The sequence below is a fragment of the Psammomys obesus genome, unplaced genomic scaffold (assembly GCF_907164565.1).
Source record: "Psammomys obesus unplaced genomic scaffold, mPsaObe1.curated_primary_1811, whole genome shotgun sequence".
NCBI lineage: Eukaryota > Metazoa > Chordata > Mammalia > Rodentia > Muridae > Psammomys > Psammomys obesus.
In genome coordinates this window covers 5,298,430-5,323,001 of record NW_026593286.1, presented here as the reverse complement: position 1 = coordinate 5,323,001, position 24,572 = coordinate 5,298,430, and the positions used below count along the sequence as shown (strand labels likewise).

General features: G+C 48.0%; 2 protein-coding genes and 1 pseudogene across 2 annotated transcripts in view; 2 read left to right on the top strand and 1 right to left on the bottom strand.

Annotated features, from left to right (window-relative positions):
• The window catches only part of Mroh2a (maestro heat like repeat family member 2A), a 33,736-nt gene extending 27,368 nt beyond the window's left edge, over positions 1–6,368 (top strand). Inside the window, exons 31-41 of the mRNA XM_055616471.1 lie at positions 71–230; positions 303–496; positions 756–893; positions 1,273–1,387; positions 2,272–2,421; positions 2,522–2,704; positions 3,742–3,897; positions 4,642–4,773; positions 5,362–5,464; positions 5,763–5,828; positions 6,206–6,368. Coding sequence (XP_055472446.1) covers positions 71–230; positions 303–496; positions 756–893; positions 1,273–1,387; positions 2,272–2,421; positions 2,522–2,704; positions 3,742–3,897; positions 4,642–4,773; positions 5,362–5,464; positions 5,763–5,828; positions 6,206–6,327 — 1,519 coding nt within the window. The 3' untranslated portion in view covers positions 6,328–6,368. The remainder of the gene's footprint in view (positions 1–70; positions 231–302; positions 497–755; positions 894–1,272; positions 1,388–2,271; positions 2,422–2,521; positions 2,705–3,741; positions 3,898–4,641; positions 4,774–5,361; positions 5,465–5,762; positions 5,829–6,205) is intronic.
• Positions 6,369–9,264: 2,896 nt separating this feature from the next.
• Hjurp (Holliday junction recognition protein) lies at positions 9,265–21,368 on the bottom strand. Its single transcript, XM_055616268.1, has 7 exons — positions 21,227–21,368; positions 21,074–21,140; positions 18,886–18,941; positions 16,811–16,901; positions 15,584–15,654; positions 14,229–14,307; positions 9,265–12,945 (listed from the first exon to the last, which is right to left on the bottom strand). Exons 1-7 carry the CDS (start codon positions 21,320–21,322, stop codon positions 11,342–11,344), a joined length of 2,064 nt encoding a protein of 687 aa, XP_055472243.1. The 5' UTR covers positions 21,323–21,368; the 3' UTR covers positions 9,265–11,341.
• A 1,722-nt stretch (positions 21,369–23,090) lies between these two features.
• On the top strand, positions 23,091–23,921 carry LOC129683941 (40S ribosomal protein S2-like; annotated as a pseudogene).
• The last annotated feature ends 651 nt before the right edge of the window (positions 23,922–24,572 follow it).

Below are 24,572 nucleotides of genomic sequence, written 5' to 3'. Positions count from 1 at the left end.
GGGAAGGGGGGGGGGGCGCGCTAACCTGCCAGAGCAGGCTGCCCACTATCCTTGTTCCTTCTTTGGTTAGCCACCTGACAGAGGTGTGGCTGGCTGTGGCTGAGAACGTACCCTTTGCAAGGACCATGCTCCAGGGCTTGCTCGGCCGGCTGCAGTCAAGGTTCACTGCCAGGATAAACGCCACCTCCAAGGCTGACATCTGGCGCCTGGCTGCGGTAGACCCTCTGATGGTGAGTGGCAGAGGCAGATGCTGGACTCCCCAGGGGAGTCGGGGTAGAATCCACCAGCCCTTCTCCCTGCAGACGCTGTGTACCATCCAGCTCCTCATGGAAAAGATGGACCAGGATGACAAATTCCCAGACCTGTTCCCCGACCTGCTGTACACCTTCCTGCTGCAGCTGGGCAGCAGCCATGGGCCAGAGGCCGCCTCTCCTGTCTTGAAAACCTGGAGGCTTGTCCACAAAGGGCCGCTGCCCCAAGAGATGACCTTACAGAGGTGCTCAAGGGCAGAGGGTCTGGAGGGAGGGGCATGGTACAGAAGACAGGCTGGAGCTGACTTCCAGCTTTTCCTTAGGGCTTTATTGGGTTCCGCAAGTCCGCCCAGGAGCGGGCAGAAGTGGCTTCACCCACAGCCTTTCCCCACATGTGTCCAGCATGGTGTAGGTTTCAGAATGTGGAAATCTCTACCCCCATCCCCTCAGTGACCATCCCATCAGTCCTCTTCAGCAGCCTTGTTTTTGCTTGCTTCTCTCCAGGATCACGATTAAATCCATGCAGCTTTTGGTCAAGAGGATCAACAGAGAGCCGCTGGAGCAGGCGCTGGAGGAACAGTCTGTGTGGTCCCTGCTGGAGAATGGAGGCACCTTTCTAGAGGGAGTGAGCCTGATGGCCAGGTGGGGCCAGGTCTTGAAGAGGTCCAGGGGCTCTGCAGAGGCTTCTCACAGCTAGACGTCTCATTTTGGGGGTCACTGACACACTGATGGATGTCCTGGATTCCAGAATGGCAGTAGGGCCGGGAAATGAGAAGCCAGAAAGAGGAGGGATCCCCAAGGCCACAGGAGGTCTCTGAGCATTCTGGTCTGATCATCACAGCCCTGATCATTCAACTGGTACTCTTGCTCCTACCATCAACCACTTGAGGAATAGGGAAAGGCCTAGAGATGCTAAGAGGCCTGTCCTCAGTCCCCCTTCAAGCTGATTTTGGGCTCTAAAGTAGAGGACAGGGGCAAGAATGATATAGCCCTCCCCGTGCTGTTCTTCTTTCCTCCTTAGGCTGTGCATGCAGAACGTGGAGAGCTACATGCAGAGGCTGGCAGAGCTGGTGCTCACAGGCATGGGCTCTGAGGTGTTGAACTGCTGCATCAGCAGCACGGCCATCTGTGTGGAAGTGAGGCATCCGCCTTGGGGGGGAAGGGTAGTGGGTAACTGTTTATGAGATTCCTGGGATGGCATGTCTCTAGGGGACTTACTGGCTAGACCTCCAGGTTCAGTGAGAGGCCCTGAGGGCCGGGTGTGGCGGCACACGCCTTTAATCCCAGCACTCAGGAGTCAGAGGCAGGTGTATCTCTTTGGTTGAGCTGACCTGGTCTTCATAGGGAAACCCTGATTCAAAACAAAACAAAACAACAGCAAGGTGAGAAGCAATAGAAGACACTAGGGTTAGCCTTTGGCCTCCACAGGTGCAAATGCTTGCACACTAGTGTGTGAGCACACACTCACACATGTAATTGAAAAAACACTCAGGTGTTCTCGAGTAGGCGCAAACACATGCATCTGGCGCGCGCACACACACACACACACACGCACACACATACTCAGGTGCCCTTGAGCATGCGCGTATGTATGCATCTCATAGGTTCCCTGGTGGCCTGAAGTCTTGACACTCCTGAGTACAAGCGCAGTAAAGATTCTGTCATCTGACTTTAATTCACACTCCTTGCATACCTGTTCAGTCATTGGTAGGTGAGGCTTTTTACACATGCCAGCTCCCCTGTCATCCCAACTGAGGAAATGATTTATAATGTATGCATGGCTCTACAATAGGCAGAACTTGCATTTCCTTCACCGTTTCCTTATTGAATCCTACAGCTAGCCCGGGGCAGCTGTACCATCCCATTTTCTGGATGAGTAGTCAGAGGCACTTGGTCTCCTCTCTCCTGCTCACAGAGTGGCGTTCTGCGTGAGTGTCAGAGTTCCTCTGACACTTACTCCTCTGCCTTGCTGCTGAGCCGTGGGCCTCTGCTGTGGGTAACTATGGTGCTTCCTTTCTAGTTCATGAGTGACCCAGTTCTGCACCAGGAGAAGCTACTGAGGCCGGTGGTGCTCATGCTTGAGAAGGGCACAGGGCAGGACAAAGATGAGACCCTACAAGTGCTCTCTCTGCGTGCCTTGGGCAACATGGCTCTTGGTGCTCCCCGGAAGGTACCAAACGGCCTGGTCTAAGGTCCCAGGGGCGGAAGGTTATGTGGGTACACTCCTCCTGGAAGCTTGGGGTGTAGCTGAGTGGCTTGAATTCCTCTAGGTGAAGCAGTATCGCAAACTCCTGCTGGAGAAGTGCCTGGGCTCTCTGCAGGGACAGGGGAGCCCCAGTGTGATGGCTGAAGGCATGGAGGCTCTGATCAAAGTCCTGGCTGAACTCCGAGAGGGGGACATAGGATCTTCCTTTGAAGCCATCTCTGAGCAGTGCAGGTCTTTCTTTGACAACGTGAGTCCAGATAAGAGCCCCTCCTCCCCCATCTGTGTTTTCTTTTGCTTTAAGAAAACATCTGAAGCCTGGCCTGGTGGTGCATGTCTTTAATTCCAGCACTCTGGAGGCAGAGACAGGCATATCTCTGTGAGTTTGTAGACCATATCTCTGGTCTACAAAACGAGTCTAGGACAGTCAAGGCTACACAGAGAAATCCTCTCTGAAAAAACAAACAACCCCCCCCCCCAGACTGGATGCATGCCACTCTGTGAGCAGGAGGGAGGAGACCAAGGAAGCATGGCTATTTATGTAGCTTATGGTTCTGAGTCTGTGATATCCAAGAGGACGGTGTTTGCTTTTGTTGAGGGCCTTCTGCTGCACTGTGTGGTGAGATGAAGTGAGTGAGCTAGCCTGTATCCTTTTCTTATTATAAAGCCACTAAGGTCACTGTGAGAATGCCACCCCCAGAACCACATCTAACGCTAACTGCCTAAAAGTTCCACCTCCCAATGCCATTTAGATATGATTTGGGGCACTAAGCTTCCAACACATGGAATCTAGGTTGGGGCACATTCAACCAAAGCACTGTTTGCTCAAAGCGTGAAGAAAAGATGTGTCCTAGAGCAGAACGGGATGACCTTACATGGTATGGTAATATTCTTTGGCTGATTGTGGGAACCCTGTATCAACCACATCTTATGGTAAGAGCCGTAGAACCAGCACCTCACAATCTGAGGGCGTAAGCGCTTCCACCCTGTGAGGAGAGAAGAGTTCCCAGCATCTCCTTGCTCAGGCATACTCTCCTGGCACCTGTGGAACCAGCCAGGCAATAGGGTGTGTTCAGATTCCATGCAAACCTTTACTGGCGCCTTTGGGGTGGACCCCAAGCTAGCGTCACACACACTACGTGAGCCCTGAGGAAGGAGAGACTGTCCTGATGGAAGGATCCAGAAAGTTCTGTGGAAACCAAGGCATTGGAATGGTCCTGTGGAGAAAGGCTGGGGTTTTTGTGGGCTTCCCGGTGCTAGCCCACTTGAACCTCCTCTTGGTATCAGGAGAGTGAGCTGTTGCGTCTGAAGGCCTTCATCCTCTTTGGGAAGCTTTCGAAGGCGGTTGGGATCTCCAAGAAGCATTTCTTCAAAGGGGAGGTGAAGAGAGGCTGGGTCTCCCTCCTACTGCACTGTCAGGATCCCTGCCCCGGCGCAGCCCAGGTAACACACCCTCGCCCGTGTCCTGTGATCTGGGGCAAAGGGGAAGGCACCTTGCTTCTACTGGCTCACTGAGCCACGGCTTTTCTTCTCACTCCGTCTGCCCTGTCCCTTATGAAGGCTGGGACAGGTCACTGAAGTCACTGAAGACAGTGACTCCTAAAGCGGGCTTATGAGAATCATCTCTGTGAGGAAGCATGCTAGGGCTCCCTTTTGCTCTAGTCACTGCTAGTGACTATAGCTAGTGTCTATTTCCTTTTCCTTCTAGAACATTCAGTACCTTGCAGGCCACTCTGAGGTACCTGGACCTAGTCCCATTTAAAGTTGATATTAAACCTCCCCTCACAGCTCCCTGTGGGTATACCCACTTTAGGATTGCTAGGAGTGGAGGAGAGGGCCCGGCTTGGTCTGTCACATCTCTTTAAGGCCCCAGATCCTGGGGGTGGGAGGAATAGGGTGGGAGAAGGTACAGTAGGAGGCCTGCCCATCCCAATTGGGCTTCTGATTCCATCTCCTACAGGCTTGCTATATGGGCAAAGGTGTTGGCTGAAGGGGTATGTGAGGGGCACCTGTCCCCCCCTGGGGCTTATTACAGATGCACGAGTGAGCTCCCCGGAGCCTCCAACCTGACTCTTCTTTGCTCTGGAGGCCTTTCTGGGGCTGCTCTCTCACTCCACAGGTGAGGTGCCACCCAGCGCTCTCCATGTTGATGTCTCTCCTGATGTCTTGTGCCCTGCATCCCTTCAGGCATGTGTGGCTACCTTGTTTCAGTGTGTGCATTTCTGGGGCTGGAAGTCCCTGGAGAGTTCCTTTGGTCACAGCAATGACAGCATCAATGACCAGATGACAGTTTTTCAGACAAACATGTGCTCCATCCTGGTGAGGAGGCCCAGGGGCTGGGGGACAAAGTTGAGCTTATGACCCCATGTTCACCTTTTACCATGAAACGCCCAACGGGACAGTGCACGGGCGCCCACGTTAACTTTTCTAGCTGCCACAATCAGAGAATAAAGAGACAAAGTTAGTTTTGACAATAGAATTTATTTAGCCCCAAGTAACCAGGTTATGGCCATTTCATTGTGTAATCAAGGTAGACATTGTTATGTGGTGGTTTCACACTTGTTCGGTACAATCTTCAAAGTCCAGGAAGGCCCCTGACACTGCAATCAGCCATGCTCCCCTGCTCAGGAGCCATGTATGGCCAGAGGCTAGTGTTTTGGACAGTATGGGTTCAGAAACACAGTCAATGGTTGCTCTAGAGTCAGGTAGTGAGACTGAGTGCTACTATCGACACCAGCTAATCTGCTGTGTGGTGCTGGGAGGGGCCCTTGCTCTCTCTGGTCAAACCTCCCAGGTCCAAGCACCAGTTCACTGGATGGGAATGCTCTTTGTGAGCAGCCTGTCCCCCATCTCACCCTCCACAACCATGTGATCCTCCATGACCATGTGGCATTTGTTTGCTTGCAGGCCCAGAAGAAGCCTGCTGTTCTCTGCGGCTTCCTGCTGGAAACAACCACCTTCATGAGAAGTAACTTGTCGAGGATCAGGATTGCTGCCTGCGGTTTGGCAGGTGAGTGGATGGATGTGTTCAGATTCAAGGTGGACCTGGAAGCCGCTTAGTCAATGCCAGGCCTGAATGGGAAGACAAGTGGCTGAGCTGGGAGCAGAGTTTTGGTCTACCTGGCAACACCAGGCCTGCTAGCCCGTGGGGTCTCTTGTCCGCCTGATTTTGAATGAGGGTGCTTACTATCAACTTCAGCCTGAAGAATATCTTCGTAAGTCAACCTGCACCTCTTGCAGGGACGAAGCACTGTGGGCCTGCTGATTTCTTCCTGGTGTAAGGAGACACTGTACATCTGTCATTTCAGGAATTAGCATGAAGCAGCTGTCTGCCCATTATCTGAAGAAGATGGACCTTGTGGGACTTCGGAATTGTTAAGTAGTGCAGACTCAGTTGTAGAAGTCTATGGCTCACTGACACTTTGAGACCATGCTGAGGGAGGGCCTGGTGACCCTTGGCCATGGGCTACTTGGAGAAGAGGGAGTAGCTCAACCTAGAGAGACAACTGAAGGTAGGGAGGAATTTCCAGGAGGACCATTTGGTAGGTGGAGTCCATGTCGACACCATTCTCAGATACTTCAGCTCCCTCTGCCCCCAAATTCCACAGCCAAGGCCTGTCCCTGTTGGTGATGTCAGGAGCCCCAACAGGTCTGTGGAGAGTGTGGGAACATGCGTCAGCTTACCTCAGTCTGCAGTGGGCTGAATGCAGTGGTCCTGACCAAAAGGCCTGTTCCTTTTCTCCCCACCCAGCTCTCCAGGACCTACAGCTAGACTCAGATGCTGCGGTCAGGAGGGCAGCCTTGGAGACTCTCAAAGTCCTGGACAGCTGCAATCAGCACTGGCTCTTGGCTTCACCCAGAGGACTGCCCTAAGTGGCCTTGATGCAAGATGTGAACTGCCTCATCAGTGTCCCACCTGCCCATAGCAAGGCAAATCATTTTTCATTTGTAGAAAAACTGATGTAAAAGAATGAGTATCCATCCCTCCCCTCCCACTGAAATACATCTCCACTTGCTCTCCGGAGTGCAGGCTCCTGGCTATATGGACACCACATCCCAGAGCCAATCATGGGGAAATGGGGAGCTTCAGCCCTGAAGGCCTTTTCATCCTCAGCTGAGCCTTTGTGGGTGTGGACATGCCAGAGCAAGGCATGGTGCCAGGCAGTAAGAAGTGAAACTACCATCCCCCCTGTCCCCAGGGACCTCATTCCTAAAGCAAAAGGCAGATGCATGCTTAGCTGATCATGACATTCTGGAGAGCTTCTCCTGGGAAGCAATGTTCATACAAAGCCTACTCTCGCCCTTCCCAGAGACCCAAGGTTACCAAAGAATGAATGGGCTCCTGGAACAGAGTCCATTAGGGCCTGGAACACAGTTTGGTGGGAAACAAAAGGGTAATTAGCCCCATGTCTAGAAATCTGGAAGGGGAAGAGGAGAGATCAAGGACAGACTTTCTCATCCTTGGGCTAGCAACAGAATGGTCTAGGCTAAGGCCAGGGCAGGCAAACATACTGAAGGCAGCACCTCCACTGGACAGATGCCCACCCAGTCCGAAGCAAGGCCTTGCTTGCTGAGGCTTCTCTTCAGGGTTCATTTTTTGCAGCTCTTTGGCTTCCACAGAGTAGACATGAAGTGCTGGTAGTAACAACTCTAGATGCACTTGCACATTGGACCAAGCTGTGCCTGGGGCTCCCCTCCTCTCTGTGTAGAGCACTTACAGGCTAAAAGGTAACCATCAGAACTGAGGGCAGTGTTCTGTTTCTGATGTGGATTTTCTTCTAAAAAGGAACAGAATTCAGAAAGAGTAAGAAAAGGTTTAAGCTCTCTAACTACTGTAAAATGTAACCCTGTATAATACCAGAAAACTAACAAATCACAGAGGTTATTTGTGATTTGTATAACACTAGACTGGTTCATGTGGACCCAGAGTAAACCAACTGAGGTGACTAGAATAGCCAGCGCTCTGAGAGCCCCATGAAAGTCAGGGTACCCAGGGTAGCATGCCCAAACTGAAGTCAGAGAGCAGACTGGGGTATGGGTCTGTGTCAGTGCTCATCAAGCATGGATGAAGCTTGGGTTCCATCCTTAGCACCTCAAAAAAAAAAAAAAAATCACCAAAGATGAAAACAAATCACATTTGTTGCACCAGCAAAGAGCACCAATGGGCATGAAGGAGTAGCTCTTACATTGCTGAAGTGGGCAGCCATTTACGAGTGTATTCGTCAGTTTGAAGGCAGAGTGTATCCATGGACTGTAAAGTGGTTTCTAAGAGGGTGCCACAAAGTGTTATATACATGCAAGGGTTGATCACAGCCCATGTCCACTCCTCAAGACAACAAGGACAGTAGAACGAACTACTTTGGATGTCAGAGCAGCTTCCTATCACTATCACAAAACACTCGAGGCTGGGCACTCAATCTATACAAAGGTTTAACTCAGTTTTGGAAACCCAAGGTCATGGAGTGGACAAGAGATCTGGTGAGGGCCTGGTGGCAGACATGAGAACATATGGGAAAGGAGCTGGCACCACTTCCAAAAAACAGGCAGAGTCAGGCTTGGGCTTTCATAACCACCTGGGAACTCAACAAGTTTCCAGGAGATAAGTCCCTAATCAGTCTGAGAAACTCACCCCAACCCACAGGTGTAGCCCTCTACTACTGTTAACACCCACACTCTTCTCACATATAAACCTTTGGGAGACACATCACAGTACCCACATATGCAAGTGCCTGTCAAAGCAAAACTGCAGAATATACAGTACTATTCATGTGAGTTAAAGCCACGGAAGTTATTAGCTGTTCCGTTCGCAGATCTTACATATTTGACGACCACCCTTGCCAAGGCCAGCTCACTTCCTTCCCCTAGGTGATACCTGACCACTGAGTTCTCAGGAAGTATCAGGTGCAAAGAAGGGTCTGGAGGTGCAGAGGCCACGCCTGCCCTGGAAGTGCCTCCATCTGCATGCACTGGCAAATTGTTCTGAGTGAACCATAGGCCTCCAGCAGGGTGCCAGATTCTCAGGTGATTTATTGCTATACCAACTTGAGTCCCTCAAACCAGAAGTCCTGAGCCTAGTGTAATATTGTCTGGAGGTGCAGGGTGTAGGCCAGGAAGGTTACATGGGACCCCACAATAGAAATGGCACTTTTTCTTTTTTGAGACAGGCTCTTACTCTGTAGCCCATGCTAGCCTTTCACTTAGTTATCCTCTTGCTTTAGACTCTATTCAGAGCCGGCACATCGGGCAAGAACCATGTTTTCACAGGATCTCTCTCCACCTCAGGAAGTGTCTATAGCCAGGAAGAAAGACCTCAAAAGAAATGGCTAAGCATGAACCGTCATCTCAGCCTTTTACCTTTAAAACAGTTTACTACTGGAAGCTTGGCTGTTTAAGCCACAGACCATGGTAAACTGCTAGGGTTGATTCACAGGTACTGTCAATGTGGTTCTGGCTGGAGACATGAGAAAGGGGGACAGCAGGAAACTTTCCAAGAGAGCAACAGGAGAAAACTGTGTCCTTCAATTTTACATTGAAAAAGGAAAAATCACAGGGCAGCAGCATACCAACAACTGTCGCTAGGTAGTTGGCGCATGGGTACTGTCGCCATACATGGAACATTTGAAAGTGCTCATTGAGAGTAGCCACTCGCAACTAGAAACCGCCTCAGTAGAAAGAGGCCTCGTGGGTGTTGCATGGCTGCAAGAACATTTGGAAATAATTCAGAATTGTTTCAAATACTTATTCTAAAAGCATCAAGACCTTGGAATTACTTCTTGAGGGTAAACCTCGGGCGGTTTTAGCTCTCTTAAATACTGGGCAGTCCTATTTACTTCAAGTATCATTTTGTCTGGGACTCAAGAATAGGGTTCATAAGCAAAACAAAATGTGGAGCATACTCCAGATGGCATGTCCAAATGAGTAAAGAAAAACTCGAGACAAACAGGTCTGCAGGGCTGACACTGAAAACGTTAACTCTACAACTTTATTTGTAAAACCTCACAAGGCGCTTTCCATGACCCCAACTGCCTTGAAGCTGCATTAAGGGCAGAAAGGTCAAACAGGGCCACACACAAGCAGAGGCACAGCCAACAGCCGTGGGGCAGTGTGATGAAGGTGCACCTGAGGCCAGTCTAGGTGACAATGACAGAGACCCCATCTAAAAACAGATTTAGAGGCAAGGGGCAAGGCAAGATGTATACACTTTCCATTCTGAATGATAATTTTAGTATGAGCCCACTAGCACTTCAAAGCTAGGCACTCGATGCCTATCTTCCTCTGTTGCCCTCGTGTGTTTACCCTAACTGCAGTAAATCTCATCCTGTTAAAGAACTTGAGGCACACTGTCACCAGAAACAGAAACTATTTGTTGTTTATAGTGAGGTTTAAGTTGGAATTAGAGAAGGCATCTGGTAAAGGCCCTAATGATAGGCTATTAAACTCCAGGGGAGTGGTGAGGGTCTTCTGGGTACCAAGGAAAAAGCTCTAGGCACTGTGGCTCCGCCTTAGCAAGGAACTCGATTCTACACTCTGCAATTAAAGTCCCCTCCAGTAATCAGGAAAGAGAGGTCTCCAGGCTGAGGTAAAAGTAAGACTTTCACTGGGTGCCTTGAAGGTGGGATTTCAAAGGCAGGTGCATGTTCTAAGTGTACAACCCCAGCTACTCAGGAAGGCCAAGGCAGGAAGATCATGAGGTCAAGATCAGCTTGGGCTACAAAGCAAGATAGGGTTTAAAAACAAGGTGGCAGAATTTTTATTGGCTCTAGAACAGAAGGTCCAGATGGGAGGGCAGGGGACACAGCTGTGTTCCTGAGACAGCCAGGGACAAAAGTATAAGGCTGAGGACAAAGGAGCTGGATGAAGATGCGGGTTCTAGACTAAGGTCTTTGGAGACCTCTTCCCATCAGGAACTCAGGTTATCCTGTGGTGACCTGAACATGAACACATTCTTACAATTGCTTCATGGTGTCTGCAGCAGGCCACTGAGGCACACAACGGTGGCAGTTTTTGGTCTAGGAAAGCCAAAGGGACTCAGGAGGTTGAGGTAGCTAGGTAGCTAGCTTAAGACCAAGAGCAAGGGAGCCTGCTGGTGGGTGCACCCTGCCAGAGATACCTGCACACCAGGCAGCCAGAGACCCCGTTACCATGCACCCAGGTCTGAGGTCATTTGGCAGATCTGGCTCTGCTCCTTGTGGTGTCATCTGTGGCAAAAAAACATAATCTCAGCATTTGGGAAGCAGAGGCAGGAGGATCCGGAATGCAAGGCCACCCTGACTATAAGTAAGTCCAAGTCTTTGATGCAAGATTCTTTCTGTCTCAAAAAAACAAACGAAACCCCCCCCCCCCAAAAGAAAAAAACAATCCAGAACCCCAAAGACTAAGGCAACAGGTATACACAGGGTTCTGTGTTAGGCCCCAATCCATGGACTTAAACCATGTCCTCCTAAAACATGAGTGGGTGCCCAGAGAAAAGGCACTCAACACCACCCAAGTGTGGAAGGTAAAGATAGGGGGAATGAAGAGCAAAGACAAATAATTAAAACCAAGAGGAAAAAAGTCATTGAGAATCTCCTGAATATGACAGGAGACACAGTAATGGCTGAAGCTGGCTGGAGAAGCCCAAGGCAGCACTAACATCCCATGAAAGGACAGAGATGATGGGGTGACAGGGGAGGGGAGGTAGCTGGACAGAGGCTGAGTGGGAGACTGCTTAGCAAATGTGATGACCTGGACCCCATCTCCAGAAAGAGAAAAAGCAGCTGCTAGTATGTTGTCTCTCACGGCAGCTACTCACTACACATAAACACCATGCACAGCAGACACCCAATCAGCAGTCAGGACACTCAGGGCTGGACTGCTTCGTGGCTTTGTCTGCTGCTCTTGAAGAATCTTAAGAGTTGGCCTGATATGCACACACTGAGGGGTATGACAACTTGCGTCTTTTTGTTGGGAAGCAAGGGTCTCTCACAACAGTCCACAAGGAACCGTGAGCCTCCAGTGCAGTTGAATGCTGTGGGCTTCTTATACGCTGGCCAGATGTTGACAATTTCTGCAAACTCTGGAATTGAGAGTCTGGATTAAATTTTCTCAAGTCCTCTGTCTGACTAGGAATAGTTGCTCTAGCTTTCATTGGAGATACTTTGACACATGAGGTCACCTTCACCTGCTGGGGTGACATCAGGCAATACTTCTGATAAAGTATGTCAAATTCTTTTTTAATCTCATCATAGCGATTCCTTCCACAGCTCTGAGGGCCCATCCACGGTGCTGAAATTGCAGTACCGAGCGACGCTGCCATTTTGATTGGCCCAGATTTGTATTCCTGAAGAAAAAGGCCAGACATCTGTTGACAATGGCCTGGCTTTTGTGAGGTGCTGTCCTCTGACAGTTTTGGAAAGGGATCACTCCTTTGGAGACATCTATCTGCTTTGACAGACATTTCACTTTGGTCTTCAAAAGCCTCACTTAACCTCTTTGCCTTTTCTCTGTTAAAAGGTAAACTCAGCCTGTGTGTTTCTATTCCCTGGGGAATGCCTGGGCTTACAGAACCACCTTTGTACATGTCTACAGCCCAGGACTCTGTGGGGTCAGCCAGCCAAAGCGGTTTCCTAGAAGACAAACAACATTCCTGATGAAGCTGGTCAAATTTGATTTCAATCTCCCTACGCTGCTTCTCTGCTAGACTTGGAATCATCCTTGGTCTGGGAACTATTTTAACAGGTGAAATGAGCCACTGTAAGGCTTTCACTCTATTCTCTCGCTCAAGTAGGTATGTTGTATTTACATCTAAAGACTTCTGAGGCATCTCTTGGAGATCCTTCCAATCTGGTCTGAATTTATGGACTTGGAGTTTGCTTCCTTCCAGAGAAACCCTTCCCGGTTTCAAGCCTTTCTTATGGGGAGCAATATGCAGTAAATTCTTGCAGTCTCTCAATATTCTGGCCTCTTTCCATGGCTCTGAGCAGGGCACTGGCCTCCTCTTGGAGCTCTTCCTGAAGGGCTTGCGCCAGTGACAGTATGTCTTGTTCTTGTGCACCTCGCCTTTACGGTAGAGCCTCCTCCCGAGGCTCCAGTTCTGGTTGATGTGGGTCTTGGTGGAGATTATGCACGATGGCTTTGAGCTCAACAGCCTACTCATCGAATGCATCATGCCTTCATACAGATCACTGATTGTCACATTGTAAGGGTCATCAATGTCAAAGGACTGGTTGCTTAAGCTGTTGCTGCTGGTCCCTAGTAAGAAGCTGTCATTTCTAGGCACAACAGTCATGTCAGCTGGGCAAGGGTATGAGGAACCCTGGTCTCCGGAGGACGAAGCTGATGTGTTAGGATCACCAAAGCTCTTTTCGGAGATAGTCTCTAGTAAGAAGCTGTCATTTCTAGGCACAACAGTCATGTCAGCTGGGCAAGGGTATGAGGAACCCTGGTCTCCGGAGGACGAAGCTGATGCGTTAGGACCACCAAAGCTCTTTTCGGAGATAGTATCCTGGCATCCTGGGAGAAAAATAGACAAAGTCAAGGTAAAGCATGACTCAATCCATCTACAGGTAACCCCATGTCAGAGAGCTCAAGGGGGAACTGTAAGCATTACAGATTAAAACAGCACAAACAAAATAAAACCCCAGAAATGTTAAGGAGTAGACTCTTCTTGGAAGACTTTATTTTGGCAATCAGAATTAGATTTCTACTCTTCACCACAGTTTTGCAAAAGGAGTCTTCTCTCCCTCACACTGTTTCAAGATGGCTGCTGGCTCAAAAACCAATACATACAGAGATGAAAACTTTAAAAAATTGATGAGAACAAAAAATTCTACCAACACTAACATTTCAGTAAGAAATGCCAACAAACGGGACTGAAGAGATGACTAAGTACTTAAGAGCACTGGCTGCTCTTCCAGAGCACTAGAGTTCAGTCCCCAGCACCCATATTAGGCAACTGACAAATGGCTTTAACGCCAGCTCCAGGGGAATCTGATACCCTCTGCTGGCCTCAGTGGTCTGTGGTAATGAACACACACACATAAACACATGCACGCACTCAAGGAAAACGCCAGTAAGTAACTCCACACCCCTGATCTCTAGAGGGGTGGGTGGGAAGACATGTTCCTGTGCATTGTGCAGCTATGACTTCTGTATCACATGAGTAGTTCATGGATTTTAAAAGGTAAAATCAAACCTGCAGAAACAGGAAAAGCCCAACTGGAACACTCAAGAAGGTGATTCCATGAAATATAACACTGAAGGCAACTCAAGGAACTGCTAAATGCAGAGGATGCCACCTGGGTGGGTCTACTATTGAGAGGACAAAAAAGGTTACAAAGGACACTGTGGGTTAATTAGTAAAATTGTATCATGCCAATGAGAAGTTTCTGGCACATTCTAAACTTGCTATACACATGGAGAACCACCCAGTTCTTAGTAAGTACACATGAAATGTTCAGGAATGCTACAAATAAATATATACTGCTTGTGTGCATACATATGAACCAGGGAGCTATAGTGAAAGAGCAATGATGAACGATGCTACCTGTCACACACAAGACAAATAGCCACTCTTTACTCCCATCCTGCTAGAATCAACACGTTCAAACTGGCGAGGGCTAAGACATATCTAGCAAAGGGCATCATGACTACAGGAGGAAAATCAGCTCATTAAGAAAATCCTCAGGATTGCCTGGGCTACCCTGAGACTATACTGAAGCACAAGTGGTACCAAGGGTCCCAAGTCTCCAAAGATGAAAGACATAGTTCATGTAAAATTACTCCTTCATACTCACCAGGAGCTGGTGTGACAGGTGAGGTCAGGGAAAGACTCCAAGTCACAGCTTTGTCTTTTCGGTCTCCCTTCTCTGCGTTCTGAAATCATAGCCAGTGGTCATAAAAGTTTTGGAGCTGGGTTCTCCCTAAAAATACACTGTCCTTGGGTGATGTCAGTTACTCCCACTTCAAAACAAGTGTGCACCATAACAAGAGAGTGACTGGTCAATCTTCAAACCACAGAGAAGGGGTGACCTAAAACATCTGAGAACTCTGCCCATGAGGCCACAGCCCCCTCTTGGCAACTACTCCCTGCCCAGCCATCGGTGGCTCTTGTCTACCATTACACTGGGATTAGTCAGAATGTCTAGAGGACTTGTGGGGCCAGATAAACTTGGGCCTAATTCCAACCCTTTCCTCTGATTAAGTAATGGCCAGGACACTCCCTGCTGTGCACTCCTAAGACAGTAATCAAGGGATCCCCAAACACAGGCTTCAGCTTGCCATCAGTGCAGTGAATACGGACTCCATGGAAACTTGCAGCCACCATGAGGGGAGGAAATGCTTGTTACCTGACACTACTATTTAGGCACTTGCCATCCGGGTATTAGGATGTCCTTTCTTCTAGGAAAGAGGCTGACAGAACCAGGGAAACCTGCAGTGTCATCTTCAGAGGCCCCTCCAACTCTAGCTGTCCTAAGTTAGTGTTAGCTATCCACTGGACACAGCCCATAATCACCCAGAGTCTCAATTGAGTAGCAGTCTTTATCAGGTGGTTTGTGGGCATGTCTATGAGGGACTGTTTTGATTACTAACTGGTGAAGGAGGGCCCAAACCACTGTGGGTAAACATCCTCTTGCAGGGTAGTCCTGGGCTATATAAGAAAAAAGCTTTGAGAAAGCACTGCAGTGAAGGAGAGGATACCTGTGCTGGGAGAGAGGCTGTCCCTGCAGTCTTCCTCCTGCCTCTTTTCCACCTCAGACCTTGTGTAGCAGGTTGGGGACAGGAGAGAAGGCCCCACCAGGGAAGGTGTGAGGTGCTAATTCCTCAACTGTGCAGCTAAAAGCTGGAGGTGCTCTTGGGGCTCCACTGGGCTTGAGCTAGCCCGGGACAATGAACATGTCAACCCCAGTATCACGCCTACCTCCTGAGTTTTTCAGCTGCGCATAGGGCCCTGGGCTGTTCACTAAAGAACAGAAAAAAGCCTGATAGCAAATGAAAAGTGTGGAAGTAATTACTTACAGGCTCTGAGGACAGCACACACAGAATCCTTACTGCACCCCAATTTGTTTTTAATGCCTGGTCAAGTCTTATCAACACACACACACACACACACACACACACACACACACACACACACACAAAAACAGGTTACCTTAAAATACTCTGCACCTTGAAGCAGTATATCCAAATCTAAGCTTGTCTCTGCATTGCTGCTTTCTGAATCTAGAAGTAGAGAAAATTTCAATGCATGAAGCATCTCATAGGTATTTTTGTATTGAGATATGTCTACAATAAAGATTCCTGTGGGTTCAAGAATGTTCTCCTGGGGTTGGAAGATGGCACAGGGGTTAAGAGAGTTTACTGCTCTTCCAAAGGACCTGAGTTCAGTTGGCAGCACTCACATTGGCTAGCTCACAACCACCTGTAATTCTAGCTTCAGGGGAAGCTGATGACTCTTATACATAATTTAAATAAAATAAATCTTCAGAAAAAGAAAAAATGCTCCCCTTGTGCCTATGATTGCCAGTAGCCTAGAACCCCTGAGTAGGAAGATACCCGACTAGGCAGCAGGAGCAACAGATTCTCCAATTCAGTGACCTCTGATCTGAGGCACTGTGACCCTCACCCAGCAGACTGAACTCCCAGGACAATGGGAGTCTCCACCCACTGCTCACCAGCCAGGTGCTGGGCCACTGGACATGAAATGTGGCTAGTTGAGCTAAGCGAGCCTTTGACCTACAATTCACTGAATTCATGGCCCCAACACACATGCAGCGCTCAAGGAATCATTCTGGATAGCTTCAAGCAGTGGGGGAGGCACAGGCCTAAGTGTTTGTGGAGTTAGGATCTGGGTTAACACCAGTAAGTCTTCTCACTGCTTTCACTTGGGGCAAGAAAAATTGTCCCTCCCAACCCCCTTTTTGTGACATGGACTCACTATGTAGCTTTGGCTGGCCTAGAACTTGCTGTATAGACCTAAGTCAGCCTTGAATGGATAGAGTTTCACCTGTCTTTGCCTTGCAAGTGCTTAGATTAAAGATGTGCACTGCCTTGCTGGGCTCCAGAGGAAGTTCCAAGGATAAGCTGTGGCCAGAATGAACCAGGTTAGGAATGCGTGGGCAGTGGGAAACCATGGTGCCAAGGGGCAACACCTTTCTGTAATTTGGCTAAATGTTGACATAAGTGGGCAAGACATGGCTCCCCATCTTCCAAGGACCCGGAAGAACATACCAGGGCACTTTATAACTTATGCTTTTAAAAATTAACAATCTAGATAAAACATTAACAGTGAGGACCTCTCTACATTGCTAAGGTGGGGACAAGCAGCCTTGACCCTTTTTTAGCCTTTAGCCTCCTTTTTTAACATGGCAACACTCACCGGCTCCCGGGACTTGTGTGCAGGGCTGTAAACACTCACTGCCTTCTGGAGCTTGCCCATTTAAACTGCCAATCACCTTCACGGAAGGGTCCTTAGGGTATAAAAATCAAGACACACAAGCTTGATTAAATAATATCACATTTCTATGCACTGTGTATCAAAACATTCACAATCCTTGTAGGGCACACAAGACAATAGGAAGCTTTGCAATTATCTTCCTGTGCATGCTTAATAAAGGGCCTCAAGACTCCCAGAAGTCAGTGGAGAATTCCACTGGTCCTGGAGAGAATGCAGTATTCAGAGTACCACAGGGATGACCTGGGACTTACATGCATTATAGTGTTTATGGCCACAGCAGGCTTCTGCAGTTCCTGTTGGGTGGAACCAGGGGTCCCTCTCCCAGGGAGGTCACTCCTGCTTCCTAAAGCCTGTGCTCACCAGGCTCCACTAAGGCACCAACAAGTTCTTATTAGTAAAGTGCCAGTATTCGACACAGAACACTGGCTGCACAATTTTAGAAGCCAGCACGGTGAGCAATGTCCTTTCAGGTGCTAGCTCCATGGGCTCAGGAACTTGAGGGGGCCACGCAACACCAAACTAATACAATCCTGGCTCCTGGACGCCACTGCAAGCTGAGACCTCAAAGCTCTCAGCTTAAGTTTTGTGGCTTCCAGTGTCTGAAGGACAGAACTTTTGACACACATGGAAGTAGACAGCCCCCAGCTACCTCCTACTGTTTGTTTGGCCCCTGAAAAGAGCCCACAACAAACCACCCAAGGTAATACAGAGTCCATCCTCACCTACTGTCTCCCACAGTCCTTAGAATGGCAATCTTGGGAGCAGCATAAATACTCATCTTTGGGAGAAATCACCAATAATAAACCCTAGTAACACTGTGGGGGTCCTCAGTTGTAACTACAGGCTATGCATGCCCACTTTTCTAGTCCTAAGAATAGCGCCAACATTTCTACAGACCACAGGCAGAGGGCCTCCTTCATTTTAAACAAAAAAACCTTAAATAAATATTTTTTGCTACCAGGACTAACCGTTCTAGCACTGGGCTGTCAGCAGTTTAAAAACAGCAGCAGCAGCAACAACAACAAAACAAAAAACCCAAATGACAACTATGGAACATGGCTGTAATTCTAGCACTCTAAGAGGCTAAAACAGTACTCATGAGTTTGAGGCCAGCCTGGGCTACACAGAGTTCCAGGTTAGTTTGGGCAACAGTGTGAGACCCTGCCTCAAAAATCCAGATAGGTAAATAGATTATAAAATAGTGAAGGGAAAGACAAGAGTTCCCTTATGTCTTAACTAGAAGGGGTCAGAGGTGCATTTACAGATAGGAACTAAAACGGCACCCGTGATTACGCGGCACAGGAGTCAGGCTAGCCTAAGTGTTCCAGCCCTCCCACAGCTATGATGATTAACCAAGGAAGCTTAATTTCAGAATTGCTACTAATGCTGTATAACCTTAATCTTGACGTTCTACTCTGGGTAACAGGTTTCCCAGGAAACATGGTTGCCTGAGACTCAGTTAGACCAGACAGCCTTACACTAATTACCAGAGCAAAGGGTCACGCAGTTTCACAGCAAGAAGGCAAACTGTGTTGATCCAGGAAAACAGTATCAGATCACTAGCTGTAAAGCCCTGGCTCCAGGAGACCCTATTTCTAGAGGCAAAGGAAGAAGGGTGTGTGATTCTTCCTCTTCATGCTTTCTGGTTACAGAAGAGGAGAAGAAGCACTGCTTTTTCTCAAAGGAAATGAGCTCCAAACAAAGTAGCTCCCTAGTACTTTGGCCTGCAGGTCTCTAAGCTGGTCCAGCATCTACAAACAAGCCTGTTGTTAGGACTAAGATGAAGAAATGTAGTATACAAGAGCCAGGTGATGGAAAAAAAACACTTCTCTGTGACTCTCCAAACAGGAGGAGAAAAGGCAGAGAAGGAGATCAATGGCCCTGAGGTGGCCTCCTGCAGCTCTCAGAGCACTGGCATCAAGGCTTACCAACACTGGGATTCGGTCACATCAACACACCACAGGAATGCATTACAGCAGTAACTAGACAGGAAATACCTGAGTTTGTTCCTTGTTTCTTTCCTTTATCAGCTTTCCTCCCCAAATTCTCAATCCTAAAGAAACAAAGATGACAATTGAAGTAATCTGAAATGCTCATTTTCTACTCAAAATGTACTGACAAAAACCAAACTGAATGTCACAAAAGGCATACACTAAAAGTAATCCAGGTTTTGACAGTGCTGCTGCTCAACTTTGTGAAGGAGAATTTTTTTTTTAAACCAAGATTGGACAAACTTGTCATTAATGGCCATCTCTCCTACCAAGAACAGAGCACCTTACCCAGTCCCACCACTAACATGAAAGGCTAAGGACAACTTATATTACAAATATATACTATTTTACATATAGATAATATATGCATTTATGGGGCATATATATCATACATTTACGGAGCAAGCATTTTTATAGGGCACTATCTGCACTTCATCCTGGGAGTCAGTGCTTTCCTAGGGCAGTCCAGTAGCACAGTACAAAGAAGTCCATGTACACATTTCTGGAGATCAAGTGCAGCAGCCCTGCCACTCAGGAGCTAGCAGAACTTGTGCAAAATACTCGGTCCTTTTAAATCTCCCAGGAAAATACAAGTTACTTAGAAAAAATGGTGGGTTTTGAGATTTGAGATATTTGCCTTAGAACAGAAGGAAAAAAACTTTACACAGCGCCCTCTGTGTCCCAGATCTTACTAAGGACACATCACTTAGTACTCACAACCCATATGCATGTGACTCCTGCACCTCCCTAAAAGCCCATGGGACAAAGACTTAACTTGTTTACTGTACCGACATGCACGCAAAGGATCAGGAATGTTCAGATGACCAGACCTGGCTCTGCACATGCAGTGAAGCCAGAGTGTGAATTCTGGGAGGTTTGACTGCACCTGAGCACTGTTCAACACAGCCTCTCCAGAAGATAGCAATGCTTGATTGTATGGACTCAGAGTCAAATCAAGGCTTTGCTACTCCGGCTGAGCGGCTCTCTCAGTGGGATCTACACTTAACTGCAACGGTTTTTAAAAAGCGCTTACACTGCAGGTTTGAAACTGAACTCTACAGCGCCCCCAAGTGCAAGCACAGATGAACTGTTATTACACCAGAGCAATTCCTTCCCTGCTCTCTACCACAATCGGCACAGGAGTAGCTCTGCCCTACTCCACGCCTGAATTCAGGAGTTCACACTATTGTCCAGGGAAGGTAAGCAGCATCTGAGGAAAGGCCATGCCAAAAACTATCACTCAGAATCAGTAACAGGAGAGAGATTTGTGGCAAGAATCCAAGCTACCAGCTTGCCAGGACACAGAGCTATTAAATGACAAATGCAACCATAGGTATCTGTGCTGGCCAGTTCCCAGGAAGGGCGACCATATGACAACCTGCCATGGTCTCAAACTCTTCAGATATTTCACTGTTGTTCTTATAAAACAGACACAGGTTTTTACCGACAAAATGAGTGTTATTCAAAATAGATGGGCTGTCCAAAACATTCCAGACACCCTTTCATGAACAACCACAAGAACGAAGAGAAGACTACAGACTGGACCCACCCAGATCCCACCCAGAGCAAAAGCAACATATTGCAGTATTATTTCAGTTTCTGCCTGTGTAAAATTTCCACCCAACAAGTGCCTTGAACAGTCAAAAAGGATCAAGGGCAAAGACTGCATTTGTCAAAGACTGTGGTCTGAAATCAGATTTTATCAGTAACTGAAGACAAGCGTCAGGGATGCATCTTAGAGAACGAACTGATCTTATCAAATACAAACATACCCCAGTCAGAATCTATGAGGTTAAAGGCAGTCCACAACATTAAATAAAATGGCTACTGGAAGGCAGAAAAAGAGATGCGTCCAAGTTACGCAGCACAGCGCGAGAGAATGGAGCTGGAGGCTGTTCCAATGGCTTGACAGGCACTCCAGGGACCGTTAGCACACCCACAGGGAATCCTCATGGTTGTCATAAGGAGAACGCCCTTATTCTACTGTACCGCTAAGCAATTAGCTCGGGCTTCCACGACAGGCATTTTAAAGACCAGGCTGCATCTGTGTCTCCAGGCATTCCGTTTAGAGAAATGACTCGGAAATCAGCAATTCACGGATGCAAGGTCCTACGAGTGAGGGGAACGAGTGCCACACTGCAAATTCTAGACCCCGCTACTCCAGCACACTGCCAACAGGAAGAGGGCTCCGTACCCTGAGGAGTCTCGTAGGTCAGCGTGGCAAGATCCACCAGCGGGTCGTCCTCAAAGGGCTGGTTGTACTGCGGGGAAGGAGAGTCAGGTCAGACCCCAGGGCGCTGGATTCCCCGCCCGCCGCCTCCTCCCCGCCTCGGCCAGCCCAGCCCACCTTCGCTATCAGCCGCTGCATGTGCGTCTGAAAGCGGCTACGGCTTTCCTTGAGTTTCTGCAGCAGCCGGCGACCCTGCAAACCCTCACAGTCCATGGCGAGCGCCGCTCACTCTCCCACCGCGATTCCGCCCACGCCAGCGCTCAGCTCAAACCTGGCGCTCCCTGCGCTGATAGGGCCTTTCAAAAGCATATACGCAACCGACCCCGCCCGAGTTTCCGGCCGCCTCTCCTCCCAGGGAGCGCTTCCGGCGGAAACCAGGGTGGCAAGGCCGCCGGAGCGGGGAGGACATGCGCATTACTTCTCTATGCCGCACTCCCGCGGCCCCTAGAGGCGTCTGGGAGAATTGCCTGGGTTCTTGTCCCGCTCAGGGCTCCTGCCTGGACCGCGAAAAGCTACCAAGTTTTCAGTTTGGGAAGGACTGGAAGAGGGAACCAAATAACCGCCCTGAAAGGAGTCGGGGAGAAAGCAGTGTTCATAAATCCCAACACAAGATATGTTTAAGTGCGATGGCCGACTTTATAAACGTGACAGAATCTGTGATTTTTATCCCAGGGTTTTAACTTTCTCTCCCATTTCTGATTATATACTGTTTCTTGATTGATATCAGTCTTGTTCCTTAAGGGGCTAGATGATTCGGTCCTCCATTTTATAAGGGCCTTTACGTTGATTGACATTTTAGAAAAATTTCAGGTAAGTTTTTTGGGTTTTGTCTTCTTGCTGAGCTGCGGGACCGACCCCCAGGTTAGGGTGGGTTTACTTCGGCTTCATAACAGCTGCATTTGTGTGCTTGTGTTAGTGTGATTATCACAATAGGGGTGATAATGGAATCTTTACTGGGTACCAGGAGGTCTCTTAAGCCCCCCCCCCCCGTCTTGCCTGCCCTTTGATCTTTTTTTTTTTTTTTTTTTTTTTTTCGCTGTCCTGTTGAAACCGGGGAATAGATAGTGGATGTCCATCCAGTGTATTTGCAACAGGCACAGAGAGATGCTATCAAGTTCTGTTCAAGATGCTCAGCTCCTGGGAGGGTTGCAAGTCGTCAGACTCTCTTGGGATTGTTCACTGGATGGAGGCCGGCCCATCCAACATGTCCCTACCCCAGCATGTGGGGATGTGAAGGCTGCTATGAAGCAATAGGGGGTGGGGGGTGTCTCCTGTCTCCTGAGTGCCTCCAAGCCTTTTCCATTCTGATGGGCTGAATTTCTCAGAACTGAAAGCTAAAATAAAGTGTCCCTTCCTTAACTTGCTTTTTGTTAGGTATTTTAGCACAGCAATAAGAAAAATATTCAAGACGCTGTCAATTTACAGATAATTTTGATTCCAAATAGAACATTCACATCCACTCTATTGGAAAGAGGTATAAACAGCTCATCAGAGTATCTTTAGCTACATAGGTGGAGATGGTTTCAGAGTGCTGATCAGTCATAGAGAAGATTCAGTCAAAGCAGTTACATATATGAAACAGAACAGATGATAATTTGGCCCAATATTATTATATTAGTGAAGACATATACAATTCAAGGATCTTGCTATATTTTATTAATAAAATTGTTTTAAAATAATTAATGCTATTTCTAAACCATATATTACTAGTTATTAAAATAGTTTTCAAATATGGTGATGTGAATATTTGTCATGAAAGTTAAATATTAAATATATACTTATTGTCTTAGTCACTATTCTGTTGCTGTGAAGAGACACCATGGCCAAGGCAACTCATATAAAAGAAAGCATTTAATGGGGAGTTTGTTTACAGTTTCAGAGGTTAGTCAGACATGGTGCTGGAAAGGCTGCTGAGAGTTCTACATCCTGATCTGTAGGCAAAGGAGAGGGAAAGGAAGGGGGAGGAGGGACATGCGGGGGAGGAGGAAGGAAAGGGAGAGGGAGGGAGGGAAGGAGGGAAGGAGGAGAAGAGAGAAAGAGAGGGAGAGAGAGTCTTAGGGGCTGGGGGTCCATGAGCATGGCTGAGGCCACTGGGCTCATGGCGGTAAAGCAGAAGACAAGGAGTGGATCCCTGTTGCCAAGCTGGGCCGCCTGGTTAAGGACGTGAAGACAAAGTCCTTGGAGGAGATCTACCTGTTCTCCCTGCCCATTAAGGAATCTGAGATTATTGACTTTTTTCTGGGTACATCCCTAAAGGATGAAGTTCTAAAACTCATGCCAGTGCAGAAGCAAACATGGGCTGGCCAGCAGACCAGGTTCAAGGCTTTTGTTCCTACTGGGGACTACAATGGTCACGTTGGTCTTGGAGGTAGCCACTGCCATCCGAGGAGCCATCATCTTGGCTAAGCTTTCCATCGTCCCTCTGTGGAGAGGCTATTTGGGCAACAAGATTGGCAAGCCCCACACTACTCCGTGCAAGGTGACAGGCCACTGTGACTCTGTTTTGGTTCACTGCATCCCTGCCCCCAGAGGCACTGGCATCATCTCTGCTCCTGTGCCCAAGAAGCTACTGATGATGGCCAGTACTGATGACTGCTACACATTAGCCAGGGGCTGCACTGCCACCCTGGGCAACTTTGTCAAGGCCACCTTTCATGCCATCTCCAAGACCTACAGCTACCTGGCCCCTGACCTCTGGAAAGAGACTGTGTTCACCAAGTCTCCTTATCATGAATTCACTGATCATCTTGTGAAAACCCACACCAGAGTCTCTGTTCAGAGGACCAAGGCTCTAGCTGTGGCTACCACGTAAGGGTTTTTATAAAATAATAATAATAATAACAATAAATAAATAAAGTGAATTAAATCTGAAAAAAAAAACCCTTTAGAAAATGTATATTGTTAAAGGAATGGTAGAGGCCACAAAAGGTCAAACTTTCAGTGCAAGGGTTTTTCTTGCACTCATCAGGGCACTCGGACAAAGGGTAGGATGGCAGGAGAAGAGATAACATTTCTGTAGACTGTTGGTCTTATTGCCTGCACTTGGAAGATAACTGGAGACAGGGAACATCTGTCCTAAATCACTACTGACTTAATTGCTGGTACCTGGACTTTTGTCTCTGTTAATTTAAAACTTTATCGTATGGCCTTGCTAACTGCATACTGATTGGCTTTTGTAAACCAATTGCGTGCTCTGCCTGCCCAGCAAGAAAAATTGTATAAAATAAGAGGCATACACCCTCTCTCATGTTGTGGGTCAGTCTGTTTTGTGCCATGAATTTTGAGTCATCTGCATATAACATATATGTTTTCACAGTTTGACTGTACATCTCTAAAAAAAATCTTTCCAGGCTATATTCAGATCAATAATGGTGTAATGGAACATTTTTTAGTATTACTTTTCTTCAGCCACATTTTCCAGAGTGCGTGCCTGTTGTGCAAATATGAGCCTGTGTTATTCATG